This window comes from Cydia strobilella, chromosome 4, assembly GCF_947568885.1.
Source record: "Cydia strobilella chromosome 4, ilCydStro3.1, whole genome shotgun sequence".
NCBI lineage: Eukaryota > Metazoa > Arthropoda > Insecta > Lepidoptera > Tortricidae > Cydia > Cydia strobilella.
In genome coordinates, this window is record NC_086044.1 from 12150951 (window position 1) to 12176101 (window position 25151).

Consider the following 25151-nt stretch of genomic DNA (forward strand, 5'->3'; position numbering starts at 1 on the left):
TTCGGGAGAGGGATAACAAAGGCATTACGCCACGCAGAAGGGAAATTACCCGACGACAACTGACTTGTATTACCCGACGACGTATACTGTGTATATCATCATACTACATAATGCATGCGACCCTTTCGCAAATAGGCGCATCAGTGACGCATTCGCCAGATCTGGACTCACCTTAATACATTTAAAGCAGATTAAAATAAGAATGAAATTTTTCGCGCATTTTCGCCTTTCCCGTACAAAAGAACTTTGCCAATATAGAGTACAGTAAAGCGAACAAACATGTCAAAAGTTGTTTCTCAGGTCATAATAATGTTGTGCTCCAAGCCCAACTTCAAATAAACGTAGCTGAACCGATTCTTCCAATTAATAACTGCCGCCGCTGTATAGCGATACACATTATCGTGTACGTAGTGGCGGTTAGGTTAAAGTTCCCGTCTGTTTTGACACTTAGGTACATCTAACAGAGTTACGAACAAACACTTACCGCGACTTATAATGAGTCCTCTGAAGTCGTACGAAATTAACAATATCAATCATATACCGAATAATCATTTTGCAATCATGGCCAATCACATTTGAGCTGCGGCTACAGCGCTCACCACTGTTGTCAATATCATCATCGAAGTTCATGTTCCAGATGAATTTAAAGAAATTGTTTATTCGATCGCTGAAGATCTGCATGTGTGTTTCAGGTGATGAATAGAGAAGTAATCCGACCAAGCCTGGCAGTATTTGCTGGCAAATTGTTGCCTAAAATAAAAGAAATACAACTGTTGATAATTTTTAAAGTATAGCATTTAAACAAATTAGTAAACAGGTTTTGTTGATAATTGAGTTACCAACCATAGACTGCAAAAAAATACAAAATTTGTCGTAAGTGGTCATATCGATGTGATGAGATAGTTTTATAGCGTACAGTAACAAAACAGCCTTCATGTTTTCAAGTATAGTTTATATTGGCTGGGTATAGCCAAGTAATTTTGGCGTACCTAAGTGAAATTTTTAAATAAGAAGTTTGGCAAGGAAATGAAGAATTAGCTAAAATTCCTACCTTAATTTTGCATACTTCTTTCAGAGTTTTTATATAATTTGTATCTGACACCAGCACATCAAGTAACGCAGTGGTTATCCTAGCCAACCACTGGATGTGATCTTCCTTGTCTTTCGGAATCCAAAAGCCTACATCCGAGCAGTTTTCTAACTTACGGCTGCTGAGTTTGAACACTGCGTTCTCGCTATCTCTATTAGGCGACAAGAACGGCTTCAGTAGTTGGACATTTACGTCCCCCAATTCTGTAATCGAATAAGTAGAAATACACCATTTTTAAAGTGAGCGCCCCTCCAAGTCACTGTCTAATCTATCTAAAGACGCAACGGCAAGAAACTTCGGCACTTAGGCCTCATCTGTGTACGTTATGTCTAATGAGTAGTGTGACTTAAAGGTATTTAAGCTTGAAATAAAAAACATTGGTCAATGTTGCAGTTGGCTGTTGAACTTGGTATCGGTACGAAGGCTATTAACTCCAAAATTCTGCTGTCATTACATGAAATGTGATTGTGTGCATGACCACATATCTGTATCGATGCTTACCTACCTTTAGTACGAATTATCTCAAATGAATTTTTCGCCCAAACCCTGTTAAACAAAAGGCATTGTTTCTTTTGTGCGCCGCGGTGGCTACCTCATTTCTCATCAGTGAAAGGGATCACGCCCGTTAAAAAGGCAATTTTAGAATCCTACTTTTATGGTTCAAATTCAGATAACAGCATTCGGAGTTAACACATTTGGGTAATGTAGGACGACAGGTTATAAGAATATTATATATAATATATAAGAATATTCGGATATAGCAAAAAGCTGTTACTTAAAAGCCCTATGTGCAGCACGCTAAAATTGCTTTTAAAACGGGCGTGATCCTTTTCACCAATGAGAAATGAGGTAGCCACCTAGCCACCGCGGTGCACAAAAGAAACAATGCCTTTTGTTTAACGGCGTAGGGTTTGGGCGAAAAAATCATTTGAGATAATCCATACTATACCTACATATATTATAAACGAAGGAAAATAATATGACAATTGGTTCAAACAAAACCTTCCACTTTCTTCTCTTACCTAAAGCATATTTTCCTTCACGATATTTAAATAAATCACTCAACGCCCCTACTGCCCTGTTAGTAGCTGCTGGATTGTCATCACAGAGAACCTCGGAAAGGACCGCCACGACGGCGAAAGCGAAGCTTTGTTGCGGCGGTAGATGTATCACCCGCTTTGTGTCTGGTGGGGGAACGGTGACTATGGTTTTTAAGTCGTATGTGCCGATCTCTGCCAAACAGTTGCAGGCTTCGATAATGATCTGTAAGATGGCCGATTTATGTAATAAACAATAATTTAATATGTACCTGCACTGAAGAACTACTTCTGGTTTCAGATCAAGTCTTAAAGGCGGAAAACCTCATAAGCGTACTCACTATGGCGAAAGATACGTAAAATATTCCACCAACCATCATGCTTAGCTGCAAATTTGACGTGGTTTGAGTGATAGCCAATGTTTAAATTTCATTTACAGAAATTAAACCTGATTCAGTTTCAGTTATTTGCTTTCTTAAGATACAAGGTATCATGCAAAATTGTATACAATAAAAATAAAAAAATCTTCTAAATTCTCTTCTAGTGCTAAAGTTATAAGCCTTATAAAGAAATTTGGTTATTTGGTACTCGTCAATTGTTGTTAGTTTTGTTTTGCCAATAAAAATGTTTTACAACAAGTTCCTGATATCTCTAAAATGTGAAATGCACTCGTCGATGGAAATCCCATGAAAAATTTCCTAACATGGTTAAAGTGATTACAAACCTTATCATCAGACGAAGATTTCATAATGTTGGTGAGAGCGTAAATGACTTGATGTATGACGCTCGTTTTGCATTCTTCAGAAAAATGCTTAGAATTTAATTCCTCGCACAATTTGTTAACGTGATTTTTGTTCAACTTGACGAACTGCCGTATGTTACTTAAAACTTCATGGCTGGAAAAGTAAAACCACACAAATTTTAGGCGTGGGATTATAATAAGAACCATTGATTGATACAGGAATTTGAATCAAAAAAGAGTATAAAATACAGTAATTTTCTTTGTAAATTTTATCTGTTAGGTAGGTATAATAAAATAAATAAGTATTATAAGGACAACCTTACACAAATCGACCTAATAAAGTAAGCTCAAAAAAGCTTGTGTTGTAGATACAGTCGCCTTGATTATATCGGAGCGATCAAGGTGAAGGTGTTAACAAATATCCGAACAAAGCCTCTATTATCATGATGTTAATGACCTTGACCGCTTTGTTACATCTGATTGCGACTGTACTAGACGACTAGTTACATAATACATAGATAAACAGGGTGTCCCTAAAACCAACGCCAAGACTTAAAGGGCTTATAGAACAGCTGATGGGCTACAAGATTAAGCAAATTTACCCTTAATAAAAATCTCATAGTTTTTGAGACATCGGCACTTTTATAATAATCCTGGTTATAAAAGGTAAGTAAATAAAAGTGCCGATATCTCAAAAACTATGAGATTTGCATTAACGGTAAATTTGCTTAATCTTGTAGCCATGTAGCCCATCAGCTGTTCTAGTCGTATAAGCCCTTTAGGTCTTGGCGTTAGTTTTAGGGACACCTGATATAATATATAGATATATACATATATGTATACAGGGTGGCTTAAAAATAAATGCATTCCCGTTGCCAGGGAGGTTTTGGGATTATACTGAGCAACTTTTACTAAGAAACCAACCACGAAATTGCGAAAAAAAAAATTGTACCCTCCGATAGAAAATGGACCAGCCAAAATGTATGAAACAGCCAAATTTTTTTTCGCGATTTCTGGGTTGCCCAATAGTAAAAGTTGCTCAGTATAATCCCAAAACCAGCCTGGGAACGGGAATGCACTTATTTTTTAGCCAGCGTGTATATAAATAATTAAAAACATAGAAGACTTCCATGAAATATTTGTAATACACACAAGTAAATGCCCTTACCGGGATTCGAACCCGCATATTTAGTTACACTGTCTCATTACCCTTCACGACAAAAGAGGGCGGTTTCCGGTATTATTTTACATATAGGTATATCAAAACAATAACATGTACCTAGGGCAAGTTAGAGTAAAACTATACGCTTTAAGTCTCTCGGAGAACTCCACACTCGACGCGCAAGACAACACCGCTCCATGAGACGCATTGCTGAAATCTACCACATCTTCATTCTGCCTCATACTCTCTTTCATATCAACAGCTAAATATTTTAACAATCCTTCACATTCTTCGTCAAAACCTTCTTCTTTTTTGATTAGCAATACTGATAAAGCCTTTAGCATCGGTTTTCGGATCAGATCAGCAGATTGCGGCAAAAGTCTCGTTAGGACAATCTTTAGCGACTGCGTCAATACACGCAATTCGTCTTTATTTGTGGAAGATTTGATTGCGTGAGTGAGATGATTGCATGTAAAGTTGGCAACAAACGCGTCGGAGTCGAAGCCTAGAGGAACACACTCGACAAATGTAATGAACGAGTATAAGGACATTACTCGGAATTCGAAAACTTTCGTTTGGAGAACATTGTCCCATAATTTGAGCATTATGTCGAATATCGTGGTGGCTTGGTCTGTACACAAGTACTGCATTATATTTCCGTCAATCAATTCCTGTAAAAAAAATATGCGTCTAACATTGCATTGATAGTGAAACGAAGGGTTTTAACTAAGAATTCTGAGCGTAGCGGGGATTCAAAAAGTTTAACAACAACAAAGAAAAAAATACTTAGCTGAAAAGTGTTATGCTGCTGTTCTCAATTTTCAGAAAATCGGTTTTCGTCCTGAGTTAGGTTACATAGGCTATCTTTAAGTCCCCGGTAAGCTCGGCCGAATTGCACCTTCCCATACAAACGTAGTTCCGCTCTCATTTTAAAACTACGTGTTGGATTGTAATGAAACTTTGCACATGAATTATATCTAGGTCTGAAATTAGTTTATACAGCTCCAGTTTATAAAACAAAACAAATAGAGCAAAAACAAGTTTGGTATGAAAAACTTATATTCGCTGTATTTTTTTTACTAGGGTATTTGAAGCTACATAAACTAATTACAGACATAGATATACCTTATCCTGTTGTAAGTACAAAGTTTCAAAGCAATCAAGCTAGTCGTTTTAAAATGAGAGCGTAACTACGTTTGTATGGAGAACCGAGCTTGCCGAAGGCCCTTAATGTCTTAGTAAAAAGGCAATAATTAACTGTTCACTAAATAAATGTCTAACATGTAGAAGCGAACTATCAAACAGGTGAAATATAACTCACTCCAAAATATCTTAATATCGAACTAAACACAGCCTTTGGATACAAGTAAGACTCCGTATTTGCTGGTATATTCACTCCGAACATCTCTTCGACACCCGCTTGGTCGCGCAAATGCATCGCACCCATCAGTATTAGCCCTGGCATCGCCTCCGTAAACAAGCAACTCCATTTGTCATTATCCAGTATATTTTTCGTGGTTTTAAACATTTTATCGGCGTGCTTCGCAGATTGAAGGAAGGCGTATTGGTCGGACCCCGAGAAATTGAGGGTGTATTTTTTGGCCATAATGTATGGTAAGCATAACACTATCATGTTTGGGAAACACATCTGTAACAATGACATACATTTGTTACTAATATTTCTTGAAAACACTTAACAAACACCATATATTTATCATGACCATGAGACTTAAAAATGTACGAGTATAGTTAACGCTATCTCTACTGAGCTCGTTCACTTACCTGTACTAACAATGGCATTCTGAAGGTGGTTCGACTAGGTTACCCAAAGCTTAAACCCCGCTAGATGGCGTCACTTTCGCAAATTTTCAGGTTTTATTTTTTTGTGGAATAGTGTTGGTATCTGTATACTTAAAAGTATGTTTAGCGCACTCTTTACATAAATATTGAACTATTATAATAAACATTGAATACTTCATTGTGCAAAAACCACCTTTAATGTCGACAGAGTGTTTCTGTCATGCTATTTCCTACTATTACTCACACATGCAAACAGTGTTTCCGTGATGCTTGTAGTAGACAATTTCATGCAGTGTAAGTATGCTGCAATGGCGTTGCGGTATGTTCGTGGAAATACGTGCAAGAGGATTCGGGTTCGAGACTGGTACGACAGGGGTACTTTTTTTAGTCCTTTTTGTGTTATCTTATCTTTCTTATACCTTTTCTTCTTCGATTCCGATATAACCGAAATATATTTCAGTGATATCGGAAACGGCTCTAACGATTTCGATAAAATTTGCTGTAAGGGGTTCGATTTAGCTAGGTCTTATCTCTGGGAAAACGAGCATTTTTGAGTTTTTACTTATGTTTTCCGAGCAAAGCTCGGTCTCCCAGATATTCAGTATTATTAATAAATTAGTTTATTAACGTTTTATAAAAATATGTGACGTTTTGAACTAAATGGTACCACATTGTCGGTTGTTGATTAGGTTGATTTCATTTTGAAGCTTTATGGAAATAGCGTCTTATTGACAACAATAAGTAGGTACCCGTTTGGTTGAAAACGCCACATATATTGAAAAGCTGACTTTCACAAATCTCACCTTTTTGGGTTCTTCCAACTCAGAATAACTAGCATATTTATATTGAATCCTGATGCTAATATATAAAACATGTCCCAAATATTTTTGTATAGAAGTTTTACTTTGTACTACGTCACACGTCACGCAAACTGGGAAAATTTGTTGATACTAAAACATGACGTGATGGAATCGATATTTTAGGATATCTTTTTATGTTAGGATTAGGATGGAGAATACTGACGATTTATAGCACTAGCCCAAGGAAGTCCAGGTTTGTAAGTGTCAGGTATCAGTTTTTTTTTAAAGCACTAAATATAGTTCTACAAGTAAAGCAATCCCTTACTGCCTGCCCAGCCTCTATAGTATTTTTCAAACTGGAAGGGTACGATGATAGATTTCATCTCCATACAATTTATAACCTAAAAATGCCAATGTTGCAAAATTATATTGAATTGACATCTATCATCGTACCCTTGCAGTTTGAAATAGTTATTTACGATACAAGTGCGGAAAAGACAAAATTCGAAACGAGTGGCGATAAATTAAAACACGACTGCAGGGAGTGTTTTAAATCTACACGAGTTGCGAATTACCTATTCACACGTGTATCGTACAACGTTTTACAGTACATATGGCCCTTTAAACTTTCGACATATGCATGAAAAGTGCTCTTTACGCACTAGGGCGAGAAAGTTGCACCATATGTACAGTAAAATACTTTTTAGTACATATCGTGCTACATATACGTTACCGCCCTAGTGCGGTAATTAGTACAATACGTGCATATGTCGAAAATGTAAAGGGCCATAATTATGTACTGTAAAACGTTGTACAATACACGTGCGAAAAGGTAATTGGCAACTCGTGTCGATTAAAACACTTCCTTCGGTCGTGTTTCAATTTATCGCCACTCGTTGCCAATTTCCTACTTTTCGCACTTGTATCGTAATATATAGGTACTAATAATAAAGTAGTAATTGTAAAATAAAATTAAAACTTTTTTTATATTTTTATTTTTTTTGGATTCAAGTAAAGTGAGTAACAACATTGCATGGCCTTCTAATTATAACTATTTTAGAAAACGGGATATTTATCATGTTTATTTATATTATTTATTTCTCGATATTTTGGCCGGTCTTGCAAGACCGGTCGTTGTGGAGATCCCTGGGGAGGCCTATGTCCAGCAGTGGATGTCTTGTTGGTGTAGATGGATTCACACAACAAATGAAATAACATTTTTTCATATTTGTTATCCGTAGTTGTCCCTGTACCTAGGGTTTGCTCCCGGAAAATACCGGTACCGAAGTACCGGGAATTCCCGGGATTTTGAGCCAAGCAAAGAACCGGGATTTTATTTTAAAATCCCGGGAAATACCGGTACCGAAAGTACCGGGTTCAAACCCTAATAATAAGGTATGATTAAAATCTCGCACTGACATATCTGTTTTAGTAAGTGCAAACGACGATATATATTATTTCCGGTACATACAATATTTGACTGTTTTCTGTTACTTAGCATGAAATAGCATGTTCTTTAAAGAAATATATTTTATCAACCTAAGGCTAATACTTTTAAAAATAGTCTATGGGTTTGAAAATGCTGACAATATAAAATAGCGCAATTTAAAACTTTATGTGCATAAGTGTTTCTTTCTACGATAAATGATTTTATACGAACAATTAGTTATTTGTATAAGTACTAAATAGGAGCCAAAAATAGAAATACATTTGGAATTAATAAAATACTCCTTTGAATTCAAACACGGTATAAGAAGCTCATAATGCCATGCCATTTAAAAAAAATTGTATTTTGCATTTCTGTTTTTTTGACCTGTGTAATTATGAATAAAAATATAAACAGATTAGAAAAGAAAATTAAACGATTAAAAATGATTATCGTTCCTTTTTAAAATTAATTAATATATTACAGTGACACATATGTAGACAGAGATTTTTACTAGCACGAACGAGGCAACGCTATCGCTAGTGACTTCCTTCCGAGATTTAGTTCATCGATATCGTATATTATCGATATCTTATAACTGCCATAATAATGTTATAAATATAAACAAATGTGGCATGTTTGGAAATAAATGATCAAGAATATTATTAATATTGTACCTACATAGTAGAATAGAATAAAATTTTATTCGTAAGCACAAACAAACAAAAGACATTACATAATATAAAAGAAAACATAAAATAAGATTAAAGTGCCACAAAATAGCCTCACACATATTACATTAGTACATAATTTGAAAAAAACTCCATGACATATACACCAAGATTGGTTTTCACATTGCCATCACCAATAAAACCATCACACAGGTTTTCTTACATGATTCTGGAAGTACACTACCAATTTCTTTCCCATATTTTCGGGTGTCAAACTTCTTCGTCAATGTAGGCTTTAAGTTGTGTGGCTTTAAGACTCATAATAATATTTTCGTAAAAAAGAAGTGTGTGTACCTTCACTATGGTACTTTTTATATTATACCAATATTTAGAGAAAGATTTACGGTCGTTTTACGATTTTTTTACTGAAAATTGAGGTAAAAACTGATTTTTTAAGGCACTCTCGAAAGTACCGGGAAATCCCGGTTCCATTCCTGCCTGGTACCGAAAATCCCGGTTCTTTGAAACAGTACAGGTTCTGCAATCCCTACCTGTACCTGAAAGAAAAATAATATCATGATAGCACAAAATATCTAATGTTATAGGAAGAAAGATGATGCAACAATATGGATTCTAATAAAGTTATCACTTACTTACCTGGTAGTAATAATTGTGTTTTTCATTCATATACAAAATTCCATCATTTTCAACCCTAGGAAAGTTTTTATTTTATTGCAGTGAGGATTTCCTGATTTTTTCTGGCTAATGAAGGAAAACATTCAATTTCCAAGATTGCCTCTTCATTTTACACAATACCTAAAAAAACCTAGAGTTAGTGACACATTGACTATTCGGCAACCAAAACAGTAATAATTACATTATATAGGTATTGTTCACTGCTTATTATCCTAGCATTATGGAAGAAGTGAGATTTACAATGTACAATGAAGGAGTGAAACTGTACCTTACGACACTTCACCATCATGAATTTATCTTCAATTGAGCGTGAATTTTCCTGGATTTTCGCGGGCCAGAATACCGATGATTTTTGTAACTTGATTTAGACGTTGCTATCATTTTCAATCCACAAATTCCACAATCGAAGTGACAAGTCACAATAAACATAACCCCATGTGTCAGTGTCAACAAAAAATGCACTAAACATGACGGCACTGCAACTCGCGTCAATAATGGTCGGCGGAACGGCGCGACGTTGCCACTCCAGGCACTTCATAGAGTGCACGCCACGTATTTGTACACGACATTTTTGACACACACATACGTAAAATTGATGAAAAGATAAAGCTGATTTATGCATGATTTCTGTATGAAACAAAGTTTTTCTATTAATTTAGCGCAAACGAATATTCGAAAGTAGATAAATGCAAAAATATTTATGTCGTAATAGTGTGTAGTGACTTAATTAATGCCGATTGAATTTTGTATGAAAATCGAACCACCTTATTTCTTTTGTGTGAGCGCGTGGCCTTTGTGCCTGAGGCTCACACACAATTGGCCACGCGCGCAGGCACAAAGGGCACGCACTCACACAAAAGAAATAATGGCTTTTGTTTAACAGAATGCCATTGTTAGTACAGGTAAGTGAACGAGCTCAGTAGAGATAGCGTTAACTATAAGCCTTATTGCAACGCGATAAGAACTACCAATGCTCAGTTATACGACTTATACGTGTGTGTTTTTAAGATTAAGAGATACTTTACCTCTATAATGCTTTTTTCACTTTTGCGTAATTTGAGTTTCATCTTATTTAAAAAGTTGCTCTTTAGCACATCACCTTCATTGTTCCACAAAATATCTGCCGCTATTATCCATTTCATGTGTTTTTCCAGAAAACTGTCTACATTTTGAAATCCTAACACCTCGAACGGCAATTCTTCAATCTTTTTGTTTTTCGATATCCAGAAATGAATAACAGAAACTATGTTGTCGTCAAGGTAGACATCAATGTCTCCGCGCGTCACCGACTTCGTTATTTTATTCAAAAATTTAGTTACTAATGCTGCATCCAACGATTTCTCTGTCTTTATTAATAGAAGTCCAGTAATCACTTTATGGATTGATGAGTGTTTTGCTTGCGCAAGAGCGAGGAAATTGTGAAGAACGGTTAAAGTACGATTTCTTGATTCATCTTTTATTATCTGTTCATTTGTATCAGATACCTGAAAGACTTATTAAGTTAATTATAAAAAAAAAAGGTATGTTACAAGATTTATAAAAAAAAACGTACATCTATGACAAAGATCTCCAATAGCCCAGTAAAATAAGCTTCTATGTCAGTGTCAGTAAGGTTATTTGTAATCACGTCGAGCAGATAGCATGTGTACAACCGTAAGCTGTGTGTAATGCTTTTCATCTGGTCCACTAGGGCATCTCGGAAAATGTTCCCCATGTCGTTATTATTATTATTATTTAATTCAGCCATTCTGGCGACGCATTTCAAGATCAGAGCGGCAACATGGGGAGGGTAGTACAACTTTTCACAGCGTTGCAAGTACCCTTTGACCATAATGAAGCAGTTTTGTTTCATATTGCTGTCTAGCGTCCAAACGCGGTCCAGTATGTCTAATAAGATGTGTAGTATTGTCTCAGTTGCCTCTGAATTTCTAAATAACGCTCTACACATATTGCTCAGAAGAGAAAATACTGAGGCTACAAAAAAGAAAAAAAAATTAAACAAATAAAATAAAATTGCATTGTTTGGAGATTTTCATGAGTCCTTGTGGTAGACATGCCTCTTTAATTCACTGTAAGTAAAAAATAATTACAAGCTTAAATTAACCTACCGAGGGGACATTCTTCCACGCTTTCTTCAATCAGTATTCTTATGCACTGGAAGGCACATTTGACGTCCCAAGGAGACGTAAGCTCATACAACACCGGGTCTAATATAAGCTCAAAAATATCGTCTCTATATTCAGAATTCTTCCGACAATATGCTGCTAGCAACCAAATGCAATTGTGTTTTGTAGCGCTAGGATTATAATCAGAGTCATTTTCGTATTCATCTTCATCTTTAGGTTGTTGTACACTCAGTATTTCATTTATGCTCGCGAAAAACTCGTGATCTGCACAAGAACGAACTAATGAATTCATTATTGGATGATAGTCTGTAAGCCAGAGATCCTGCATACATTGCAACATATTTATTTTATCTCTGGCGTCTTTGCTTTCTTTAAGCATTTTAGCCAAGGCCCGAGACATGGTTTTTAAACCAGTTTTCAAGCAAATATACAACTGGCTTTCTTCAATCTGAGACTGCATAACATGGCTAATTTGCAATGTAACGTCAATGTATGCGATAAGTATCTGTGCATACTGGATAAACTCCAATAGGCCAACCTGGCGTCGATTTAACTTTTCAATATAACCAGTAATTTCTCCCTGTAAATGTTCTTGTACTAATCCGGCTATTGCATTGATAATTTCCAAGGATTGGAGAACATTTTTAGGAGTTTCCTTTTCTTCTAATATATCAAGATCTCCTATACTAAATAGAGTATCTCTTCCCTTGGAATTGAATAATATTTCATATAAAGGATCATTGTGTTTCTTATGGATACTTTCTTGGAAACTGAAATTCTCGTTTGCAATAATGCGTAGGAAGAAATGTCTTACGCGTTTTACTTCTAATGAGCTTATATTTCCCTGAAAAAGCCAAGTGAGGCATTTTTTCCTCTCTTGCTCGTTACTGCACTTGCTATAATATTTGTGATAAACACAACATAATGTTTTTAGGCTAGAGTCTGTGACCGGCATTCCTTTCTCAAAATACAATTTCAACAATGGCTGCACAGTTTGAAATTCTAAGCTGTACAATTCAAGCAATGTTTGCATAATAGTATGTGTCGCTTTATGAGCATCGTTAACAGATGAGGAGTTCCTGTAAAAAATAATAGCATAAAAATTCTATTAAAGTAAAAAAATCGTCATTATGCCCACTCAATGCCGATGACGCAATATCGCATCCTCAGACTAATGGGGACTTATTTTATTATTGTTCAAGTTTCGGCGATATGTAGGTATTTGTTAATTATGATGGATGCCTGTACCAAGCAATTTAGTTGGATAACCGGTAACAGCAATATTGGTCCACTTAGCGGCAAACCCTATTCAGGGACAGTATTCAGGCAATATAATAATATTCATACGCTAACAATTCGGCACTGGATATACGGTATTATAATAGTAATTTGTGCAACAGGTACATATTCTCGGGCCTGTCTTTACAAAACTCAACTTTGTTTCGTTTTGTAACTTTTAAGATCTAATTATGTACCGTTGCACATTTTTTTCTAAGACAACGGCAAACACCTAACATTAGATATAAATCAAAGTAAGTAAATATTGGTTTGTAGATCTTTGCCTAGAAGTCAGAATTAAAAAAAAACAACAGTTGTATAATATTGTATGAATATCCTTAAGAACACTGCTGTTAGGATCCTTTTAACACTGCGCCGGCGCGCGCGCCGCGCTTCTTATGAAGTTGATTTCGATCTCAGTGGCAGTCATTTCATCTACAAATAGGAGTGCTGGAGTAGAAAAACCACTTTAAGAAACATGGGATAATATGTGATAATAGGCGCTATTTCCATACATCTTCAATTTGAAATTAATGTGGTACCTTTTGGTTGAAAATGTCACATATCAAGCAATAACAAAAATGCCAGAGAAATAAAAACTAAATGAGGAGTAGTATTTTGGTAGTCCGATAGATGGCGCGATCACATATGTTTCAAGCGAAGGCACAAATACCTAAATTAATGCTTTCTCACCTGACACAAGAGTTCCACAACGCCACCAAAGGTTCGGTCGTCAATTTCTCGCTATTACCTGGCATGTTAACTAAATTCTTCAAAATTAAGCAAGCAAATTGCTCAAAATTATTCCAATAACTCTGCATATTATTGTTTGAGACTAAATATTCTGCAACACCCAGTAAAACCACATATTCCGGTGCCGTTACATGCCGGCCATAATCTTGTATGTAGGAGCATATAATTCCAAGCCTGAAAAATAATAGTTTTCTCAATATCAAGTATATAAGAACTTAATATTTAGTATTTTACCAATTAAACAGGTCTAAGATTGTAAACAATAAAAAAAAATGAACCCCCTAATACTTTGAAATTCAGTTGGCATGGTGGGAATATGATATTAAATTGTACTGTAACTGTTACACATGTCTTATAATAGCTAAATGACAATTCCTTGGTTTGGTGCCCAAATATTTCTCATTATTATCAATATTAAGCAATATTTTCAATTAAGTTTACAAGACAGCTCTATTTTAGGAACAATATAAGTAGGTAATGGATTAAATGAAAAAAAGTAATCTTACCATGGCACATGATTGGTTCGTAGCTCTTCTATCAGATCAGGGAAGCATTTATAGTTATTTAATGAAATTCTCTGTCTCTTTGAGGAATTCATTGTTTCATCAGCAGATTGTGAAGGCATATTCAAAATCTAAAAAAAAAAAAGAAGTTGAAAATGAAGCGTTGGATAGGGAGATGACACTTCTATAGAACTCCAAGATGTATGTACTGTTCTACAGTTCTACTTTCCTCATGGGCACCGTGTATAGAGCGTCAATCGCAGACCAAGGTTTTACCATAGAGTAACTTATACTAGAGCGGTACTGTCATAGTAAATTTTGTAACCCCAGTAAATTCACTGCCATCTGTTGACACACTTTAAAACTAAAAATGAAGATTTATAAAAATACGATAAAATGTATTTAAATATGGATAAATGATTTTTTTATTTGCATTAATTATTTTTATGATTTTGACCCATGTTCTTTCACTGATATGCGTTAAAATTGTTAAATAACAAACGAAGCCGTCAACGCCATATATACGACAGTAGGCCAAAGCTAGTAGCGCCCTCTGAACGAGAATCAAATTTTCTTGATTATCGAGGCACGTTTTTTCCTTAGACTGTATCCATCTATTACGGAGTCATATCTATGTTTGGTTTTACTAATAAAATTTATGCCCTTTGGCAGCGCCCTCTTGCAAAACCAAAATTCACGATAAATTAATTAAAATGTACATATACAAACAGCGATACAGACGGTTGGAGACAAATCATCAGGACTATGAAACCAAGTTTGGTGATCTTTAGGAATTATTGATTAAGGGTCTGTTTAAAGAGAAAGTGCAGATTTGTAAATACCTACCTGAAAATATACTGATGCGGTCAACATATAATAGTACTCGCAATATTGAGTCGAATCATTGTTCTTTCTTAATTTTTGCAAGTAAGTCGCTTCCAACAATGTGATCTCCATGATACTGTTCAAATATTTGTTCCAAATATTCCAATTATAAGCTAAGCTTCCATTCTCGCCTTGCAATTTCCCTTCAGGGTGATGTAGAAGTACTATGAGATGTAAAACTTTAAAGATGGAAGCCTGAAAATTAATTTGATATCATTTTAAAATAGAAGCTAGTTTTAGACATTTGTATACAGGATGGCTAAAAAAAGTGCAATCCCGTTGCCAGGGAGGTTTTAGGATTATACTGAGCAACTTTTACTATGGGACCAACCACGAAATCGCGCAAAAAAATTTACCCTCCTCCAAAAAGTATGAAACAGCCAAATTTTTTTTCGCGATTTCGGGGTTGGTCGCATAGTAAAAGTTGCTCCAAAAACCTGCCTGGCAACGGGAATGCACTAATATTTTAGCCACCGTGTATACATTTTAAAGTATTTGATTCCTACCTTCTTCTTTTGATCTGCATTTTGATCATAATATTTTAAGAGTAAGGGTAGTGTGCTCTCTGTAAATTCACACATAGTCAGTCGGCCCTCAGATGAAAGCTGGAACATAAAAAGAAAGTGCTTTGAAATAAAAAGCACATCAAGGTGGTCCCATTGTGCTGACCACACAATTGCTATCAAATACATCTAAAACAATAACAACTTTATTATAGTGAAGTTAGAGCACACTGCAAAAATATGACACCGCGACAAAACAACACATATGCACCCAAAATATCTACTCTATTTCGAATTGCATAAGTTTATTTGACCACTGGCACACTCGCAGTTATCCTACCGTACCAATGCTATAGTGTGTAGAATTTCTTGATAGACCTTTTAGTAAACATGATCAATAAATAATATGTAAAGTCTGTCCACGAAAAAAAGTGGTCATGCATATAATAGTGTAAATCTTTTATTTGAATGTGAATTTTCAAACAGCACGTTTTGTACATAATTTGTGGATATCAAACTACATATTAAAAATACAAACATGATATAACGTTAGGTTTTCTATGAATTTTGGCAATATATATCCCATGGTACCAATGTTTTCTTGTACAGCGTTTTCTGGCAGTTTTTACCAAGTTGTCCCGCTAAATATATGTTTTATTTATTTATTAGATAATCCAAACCTTATGACGTCCTCTTTTCACAAAAGAAACAATTTTTCTAATTGTATTCAGATTGAGATAGTTCTGAGGTTCTTTAACTTTGGTTATTTGACTTTTTGACGAAAAAATGCCTCCCATATAAAAACTACTTTCAGTGCTTAGAGTAGAAAGTCTTCCTGACTACCACAAATAGAAATGAGTTTCAAGAAGTATTTTTTTGGTAAGATGAAATTCTAATGTGCCTAAAACAGCTTGTAAAAATATAAATACTGTTGTGACATGTAGCAGGAAGCGAGTGAAGAATGTCAAAAAACGCTGTACAAGCAATGAAAGGTATGATGGAATTTATTTGGCGGAAACTCACACAAACGCATACATTAAAATACTATTTTATTTTTGTTTATAGTATTATATATACAAATTATTAAAATAAAAAAACTTCTTGAAAATGTACATTTGGTAAAAAGATATACCAGCCCGCGCAGCATGGTTCCCCTATCACTAAGTCCGTCACTTTCGCACTCACATACTTGTTAGAACGTGACAGGCATGGTGATAAGCGTACCGTGCTATGATCATCCACGACCACTTTTTTTCGTGGACATACTTTACTATTGTCTACTTGCAAAATAAATATTAATTTATCGTTTTTTTTTCAGCTTTAATGTGTTGGATGCTGACTGCATACTGATATTTGTCAAATAAACTTGATATAATACCTTTTCTAATAGTATACTTGTGATCTCAGTCACAGTCTCTTGATTTTTTTTATCACTCTCTATTCTATGGAAGCATTTCTTCAGTTTTGGCAGAGTATTTCTCAATGGCACAACGAATTGGGTACAACTAGCTGCCCTTTTGATGACACTGCATATCAGTCGCAACAACGTGTAAGTGTCGAGTTGTGTGTGGTTTGTTAGAGATGCCTTTACACTTATTTCCAGCAAATCTGCAATCAAGAAATGAAAAAAAAATCACGCCAAATACACCGCATGCCTGAAGTACCTAATTACTTGGTTATGGGTTTATTGGTAATATTTCTATTACAAGTTTTGTAATTGCGTCTCTACAACAAAAAAAAAAGTCAATATTAGCCTCTGCCCATCCCCCTTAATTGTCTCGTAATAAATTACAATCCCGATTGCACCCCTCTGGTGATGTTTTCCCACTAGGGTCGAAATTTGTTTGGGCAATTATTATAAACTTATTTTTTTTAAATATTAGTAGGATAACAATTAACAAGCATCATATGATTGAGTGGCGAGTTTTAATTCGCGACTTTATTTTTTTTAAGTTAAGGTAGAAAATGAAACTAATTAAACCAAAATAATACATATTCTTGCCTAGGCAGTAAACTAGGAAAAAAATGTTTTTAAATATTAATTATACAGTCTCTTTATTTTTTGAAATATTTGATAGGCCGTATTTCACTGAGTGAAAGCGAAGGATTCCATTTCAGCTTGGAATAATTCTATGTATGTCCAGGTGTTCTCGCCTAGGTATACGAGGCATTTTTCAACAGATTCTCGTAATTTTCGGTAAGCAAATTCAGAACTATTTTATCGCTTCAGTTTTAGGGAATATTTCATAGTGACGGAACCATGGGGCTTCGCGAGGCCTACAGTTCACACAGCCACTAGTTTAATCATTGTCATCAAACCAGATGCGCATACAAGTGGGTGATAATTGCATTCATATTTCATGTCATTGATTGATTGATTGAATAAAAATGTGACAATCATTAACTTGTAAAATTATACATATGCTTATTTAATATGCAGTATTATAATCCAACCGGTCAATAATTTAATTCAAATGAGTATTCCTTATAAATCCACACTTTTGTTGTCTCCTTTATTTTATTACTCTTGGCACTTTGTCAAAATGAATTCACAAGTGATTGCACACAACATGATCATGATAATCACTTTGTGTAGTTTATTTTAATTTTAGAAATGGAACCTTTTGTATCTTACTTACTTACGTATAATACAAAAATTTCGCTTTAGAGAAGAGAAAGATACTCTTATCCTTAGATATTCTTACCTTCCCATGTAGCAGGTGTTATAAAACTCACATAATGTTCATATGGCAATACATGTTTGTTCAGCAACAGTAAATAGGCATCTCCAATGGCAGTTGCCATGCGTTTGTCTTTCAACACAAACAAACACGCTTCCATTACTTTCTCACAGCTGATGTATGCTTGGCCTGCAAATTTATATAACATTATAGAAGGTAAAATAAAATTCATAACCCTGTTTAACCTACTGTTTTACATAAATGATGTAATGCTACCAACTTTTTCAATAATATTCTGAGTTTTTTAAAGATATAGTAAAAAAAAATGCAAAGTAATCATGAAATCAGATATTTATATGAAAACAGTAGGCTTTCATTATAACTAATATAAAATAAATACAAATAGTTTTTTTATGTTGTTGTATGTCCTAGGGCACCCCGGAGGTGCATAGGGCCTCCACAAGATCCCGCCACGCCTTCCTGTTCTCTGCAACCTTCTTGGCCTCGCTCCAGCTCAGTCCCACGGCTCGCAGCTCGTTCTCTATACTCCGCCTTCAGGTGTGTACGGGGCGTTTGCGGGCCCGCCTTCCGCCCTGAGGCCGCCACTCAAACGCGATACTGGCGTTGTTCGCAGCTCCTCTTCGAAGTGTATGTCCAATCCATCTCCATTTCCGCAGCGCTACTTCTTTGGCGATCGGAGATTGTCGGCACATACTCCACAAATCCTCATTTCTAATGGTCCTCGGCCAGAAAATGCGGAGGATCGACCGGAAGGACTTATTGACGAACACTTGTAGCTTGTGTGTCAGCCCCTTAGTCACTCTCCATGTCTCACAGCCGAAGAGCAGCACGGATTTGACGATGGATTCGAAGAGGGAAATTTTAACGCGGCGAGTAAGAACATTTGAGTCCCAAACAGGCTTGAGTTGGGCAAATACAGCTTTTGCCTTCTTAATTCTGCTCTCGACGTCTTCGTCTGCACCTCCCCCACATGTAAGTGGTACTACCGAGATATACAAACTTGGAGACTGATTCAAGGCGATCGTTTTTGAGCAACAAAGGTTCCGTGCAATCTGATTTTACACGCATGTTGACAGTCTTACGTCGGTTGATTCGCAGGCTCATGACTTCAGCTTCTTCTTGAAGGCTCTCAAGTTTCGCTTTAAGATGGGTTAAAGATGGCGAAATCAGCACGATGTCATCGGCGTAATCAAGATCCTCCAGTTCCTTGGTATCCCAGTTAATGCCTCTTGGTGTTTCGATCACTTTTCTCATCACGTCGTCGAGAAGAATTATGAATAACAGGGGTGACAGGAGGCATCCTTGCTTCACACCGGCAGTTACCCTTATAGGCGCTCCCATTTCCTTTTCATGTATCACCCTACATGTGCTCCCTTCGTATAAGGAGCGGATGATGCGAATGATACACTCGGGTATGCCCCTGCGACGAAGGCTGGACCACAGCGCGCTCCACTTCACGGTGTCGAAGGCTTTCTCAAAGTCCACAAAGGCCAAAAACAGCTCCGACTCGATAAGGATGCGTAGGGTATTGGTGTGGTCTGTGCAGGAGCGACCAGGGCGGAAGTTGCTCGTCTCTCAGCGTCTCTGCCACTCTTGGAGCAATGCAATTGAGCAGAATCTTTGCTAAAACTTTTGCGGCAGTAGGTAGGAGCGTTATGCCGCACCAGTTGTCGCATTGCGATAGATCCCCTTTTTTTGGGACTTTCACCAGGAGTCCTTGCTTCCACTCATCGGGTACTCGTCCAACTTCCCATGTCTATGTGGATGCTGTCAATGCCTGGCGCTCTCCCTGGTTTCAGGGTCTTCACCGCTACCAACACTTCTTCGAAGGAGGGTGGATCCGTCGACACACACAATAGATTGTCTGATGGGAGGTCGGTACTGATATGCTGGGTGTCCGGGGATTGGGCTTGTTCTAGCAGGCTCGAGAAGTGTTCAGTCCACCTTTGTAGTTGCTCGCTCGAGGTACACAAGAGACTGCCGTCTTTGGCTTTCAGCGGTTTCTTCGCTACACGTGCCCGACGGCCGCTGAGGCGGCGCGTGACGTCATACAGCTCGCGCATGTCGCTGCGGCGTGCTGCGGTGTTGGCGCGCTCCGCCAGCTCGTCCGCGGCTCTGCGGCGGTCTCTGCGCGCGAGTTTCCTGATCCTCGAACGGAGGGAGCTGTAACGGTCCCGGAGGCTGGACGTTTCTGGTTCTGTAGAAGATTGCAACTGCATATTTATTTGGTGCCTATCTTCTATAATAAATAAATAAAATAAAATAAACAGCCTTTTTATTCCATAACTACTAATAAAACATTTACAATCTTAAAAAAATATATTTAACCTTACATACTATAGTGTTAGGACCCCTGTCGGGTATAGGCCTCCTCCAACCTCTTCCACCGTTCTCGGTCTTGTGCCTCCGAAAGCCAGTTGTGGGATATCTTTTCAATATCGTCTGCCCATCTATCTTCTATAAGTTGCCATAACTCTGCCGACATCCAGCTCTCCCTTGTCGGGTTCGTGTATCCGAGCACCTCCTCACCGGCTCTTGTATAGGCGGTGCGGATGCGGTCCCAAGTTTCGTCCAACTGTTCATCTTCAAGTTCCTCTAGAAGTTCGTACTGGTTCCTGAGACATAGGCGAAATTTCTTCCGTCATTCCGGGTTCCGGAGTTTTCGTACTTCGAAACTTCTAGAGATCTTCTCGGACTTGCGGTGGGGGATCGCCAATTTAAGTCGCACTTCAGCAACGACTAGGTGGTGATCGCTGTCCACGTCGGCTCCACGACGGTTCCGCACGTCCAGCAATGAGGACCTCCAAGTACGGCTGATCGCAACGCATACGCATGGTCAATTTGGTTGCGCGTTACGCCGTCGGGGGAATTCCACATAGTCTTGTGGCACTCTTTGTGCTTGAATAGTGTACCACCGACTACGAGGCTTCTTGCAGAACACAGCTCGCCGAAAAGTTCTCCGTTCTCGTTTATGTTTCCGGTGGCTCCATGTAGTTTTTTTATAGGTGAACAAAATTAAATTTGAAGAAAGTGGATGTCCATCTCTATCACCCTACTAACTACTATACATATAAGAGACGAGGATAAAGATTTTTCAAGCTTTGATGTTCTCGGTATCTTACCCTATTAGTTTATGACAGTTGTGAAATTAATAAATTTTTACCTTTATTGGATCCAGCCAAGCACAAGTGCAGTAAGGATGTGCAAAGAGGTGCTGTGACATTGTTGAAAGTCTTGGAAGTCTCATATTTCTCCAATTCCTGTTGTCACATAAACAAATTTAAAAAATATATTAAACTTAAAAACTGTCAATAAATGTATGTGCTGGTTTGAGCTCCGTCTTAATTTATAAAGACGCTAGTAACAATGTCACTTTGCCTCATACATTAGATGACTGTTGTTATAAAACCGGCCAAGTGCGAGTCGGACTCGCGCACCGACGGTTCCGTACTTTTTAGTATTTGTGGTTATAGCGGCAACAGAAATACATCATCTGTGAAAATTTCAACTGTCTAGCTATCATGGTCCATGAGATACAGCCTGGTGACAGACAGAGAGACGGACAGACGGACAGCGGAGTCTTAGTAATAGGGTCCGTTTTTACCCTTTGGGTACGGAACCCTAAAAATTAAAGGTTAGGCAGGTGGCCCCAATGAAATGAATATTGAAGGTAGACAGTATGTGTAGAGGCATTACCTTATGAGTAGGTACACCCATTAAGGCCTCTCCAAAAGTTAATGGAACTTTACTCTCTACATGTTTTGTTTGTATGTTTCATAAGAAACAGCCACAACTATTTTATAATATAATATAAAAAAGACTCAAAACACAGTCACGAAGATACTAAAAAAGAGTACTAGTACTTATAAACACAGCTAGTCTAACTGCACAAGGCCATTCGCTTGGAGAGGAACAGAACCCTATGGAGGAACCTGGTCTTCAACAGAAGGACATGATGTCACGATCCTCATTATTGAGGGACCGACTGACGAAGAGTCTAATATAATTTTTAGGGTTCCGTACCCAAAGGGTAAAAACGGGACCCTATTACTAAGACTCCGCTGTCCGTCTGTCACCAGGCTGTATCTCATGAACTGTGACAGTTGAAATTTTCATAGATGATGTATTTCTGTTGCCGCTATAACAACAAATACTAAAAAGTACGGAACCCTCGGTGCGCGAGTCCGACTCGCTCTTGGCCGGTTTTTATATAAATATTAATAGCTCAGGTAACAAAACTGATGTATGGAGTTAGCACTCGTATATCTACTTAATTCTCTTTGCTAAAACCTACAATAGTTTATTTTTACAATTCGAAATTCTACAGAATAATTTGATATTACCTTTAAGATGTACTCGTGGACGTCATCGAATACATTATTCCAATTATATCCCTTTTTCTTTATTGTATTATTGCTAAGAAGTGCAGGAACTGCATTGCCGGTGAGGAAGTTTTTCAAGGACTCTGCATTTTTCTTCCTCTCATTTGCTCGAGTGGAAATAAGTCCGGCACCTATTTCTTGTAAAGAACTCTCAAGAGACATTTCGATAACCTCATGTGTGATCAAATTACCTAATCCTCTATCTTAAAACTAAAATGAAAAGCAAGTTAGCTTACAAGCGAACAACTTGAAACATAAATAAGTTACTCTATGCTTGAAGTTGAAACGCTTAATTTCCGGCATAGAGTAACTATACATATACTATTATACTCTTTGGAGTAACTTATATACCTATATAATATACACTCCCGGTTCACCTGTATAGTGTATATCCCTCATGAGCTCATGACATAAACATTAAACCTCAGAATCATTAAACATGAATGTCAAATGTCAATCTCAAAAAGGTACATTCAGATATCACTACATAGTATAAAACAAAGTCGTTTTCCGCTGTCTGTCCGTCCGTCTGTCCCTATGTATGCTTAGATCTTTAAAATTGCGCAACGGATTTTGATGCGGTTTTTTTAAAATAGATAGAAATTCTTGAATACTCCTTTTGAGGAAGGTTTATATGTATAATTTGTAAAGGTTTTGTGTAAATTTAGTTGAACTACCCGTGCGAAGCCGGGGCGGGTCGCTACTGTCGCTAGTATTACCAATATTACCATAAATTCAAAAACAAGTGCTCTTTCATAATACGCTATTCCCGATAGGCCCTAGGACCAACACACAACACAATACACACTACACACACACATAATTTAATGCAAAATGCAAAAATGGAGATGCAAATATTAGCTTAAGAAACTCGTATATTTAATATGGATTCATGACCAAGGGTCTTGCTACACGGTGACCAACCAGGTTTCTGACCTATTAGCCCCTTCTGCTGCTGCTTTCGTGGTAGCTCCAGACATGCAGCTACCTCAGAATAATAACTACTATTATTATTATTCTGAGGCAGCTACCAATGGCTAAAATAATCGACCGCCACCTATTCGTTGTCTTAAAAGTACTGGTAACTGGGGGTTTCAGACAAAAAAAGAGCAATGCGTTGAAAGAAGGTTGGTCCAATATCTTGGTCCAATGTCAGAGGGCCTACCGCGAACCACGTTCGACGTGTTGCCTCCCTGTCACACTTACATACGAATTTACAAGTGCGACAAAGAGGCAACAAGTCGAACGTGGTTCGCGGTAGGCCCTCAGGCGTGTCTCACGCTTTCGTCGCGTCGCTACAAGTACCTGCGGCCGCCTCTTACTACTCTTTGGTTTTGCCATAGTAATTGATGCCAAAGAGTATAATAATATTGATGCACACCGCTATCGAACGGACGCCTGCACGCGCTTGCGCCGCCTTGCGCGTAGTAGTCGCGTTTTGTTAGGGAGTGAATCTTCTGTACCTAGTAAGTACATTATATTGTGTGCCAATGTGTATTTGCATCTCACATTTTGCTTAATGAGAGAGTCAGACGCATTGACATTGGACAAAGAAATTGGACTACGCTACGTTAGTATTATAGTCGAGTAGGTATTACCTCAGAATATTACGACTATTACGTGTCCGAATCAATACCAAAACTTTTGTGGAGTCGATTAGTCAGTGAATTACGGCCATAGACCTGATTCATGATTACGGGCAGGGACCGGCCCGCTATCCCTTATCCGGGTTTTATAAGGGTATTGCATAAGGCCACAGTTCTGAGCTTCAGCCTTTTTGCTTTCACCAGAGGGGGTTTCCATCAGTTTTCTGTGTCTGACACTTTGTGTGTTCTCTCTTCTACACGACTGCCAAAAATGTTTCTGGCAAAGAGTATAATAATATAGTAATTAGTAGAATATATGTATAGTAAGTTTCCGGTTTAGGTGACTTTGCTGGTTTCCTTTCCAACAGAGTGTAGTCGTTCCGTCTTTGCAGAAGCAAAGTCAGGGCTCAGAATAATGACTAAAGCAAAGAAGCCGGGCAAAAATAAAAGCTTGGTAAAAGATATCGTATTCACAACACGTTATTACTTTTTGTCTATGAGTGAGTAAGACAACAATCCGCAAGTTCTTTCGTTTTTTTCAGTATTGTCATAAGATGAACTGAGGGAAATGTCAAATGGTCCTATGTGGTTCTATAATATAATCCAGCCAAATAAAATATAAGTTCGTTATTTCACAGGTAGGTGTCAACTGTAACAACTTGACATAGTCGTATTATTTTAGTTGAAATATTTCGGGATGTTTCAGCTCATCTTGGTTTATTTTAATTATATTATTGCTATTCCTGAAAGATTGTTGGAAAACGTGTTGAGTTCTTATTTGTAATGGTTTGAAGTTCCCTTTGTGATAATGTCTTGTGTGATCGAGGGCTGGAAATCGCATACAGGAAGAAAAGAAAATACGCACGAACCGATAACCTTTAATCGGTGAGTTTTGTTCAATTTTGAAGAAATTAATTTATAGGACCTGACCATAAACATAGAAATCGACATATTGTTTATGTAATTATTACTTGCATTCAAGTCTATATAGATTTTTGCATAAATTTTC

At 37.2% G+C, this 25151-nt stretch overlaps 1 protein-coding gene across 1 annotated transcript in view; it reads right to left on the reverse strand.

Moving 5' to 3' along the window:
- LOC134740623 (serine-protein kinase ATM-like) overlaps positions 1-22787 on the reverse strand; it is a 38411-nt gene extending 15624 nt beyond the window's left edge. The window contains exons 1-17 of the mRNA XM_063673159.1: positions 22518-22787; positions 21338-21434; positions 18178-18342; positions 16851-17080; positions 15476-15574; positions 14931-15164; positions 14088-14215; positions 13522-13755; positions 11533-12629; positions 10977-11398; positions 10450-10908; positions 5353-5679; positions 4149-4702; positions 2852-3023; positions 2113-2353; positions 1052-1293; positions 485-750 (exon numbers count right to left, since the gene is read on the reverse strand). Of these exons, the coding sequence (XP_063529229.1) occupies positions 485-750; positions 1052-1293; positions 2113-2353; positions 2852-3023; positions 4149-4702; positions 5353-5679; positions 10450-10908; positions 10977-11398; positions 11533-12629; positions 13522-13755; positions 14088-14215; positions 14931-15164; positions 15476-15574; positions 16851-17080; positions 18178-18342; positions 21338-21434; positions 22518-22718 (5168 nt within the window). The 5' untranslated portion in view covers positions 22719-22787. The remainder of the gene's footprint in view (positions 1-484; positions 751-1051; positions 1294-2112; positions 2354-2851; positions 3024-4148; positions 4703-5352; positions 5680-10449; positions 10909-10976; positions 11399-11532; positions 12630-13521; positions 13756-14087; positions 14216-14930; positions 15165-15475; positions 15575-16850; positions 17081-18177; positions 18343-21337; positions 21435-22517) is intronic.
- Between the last annotated feature and the right edge of the window lie 2364 nt (positions 22788-25151).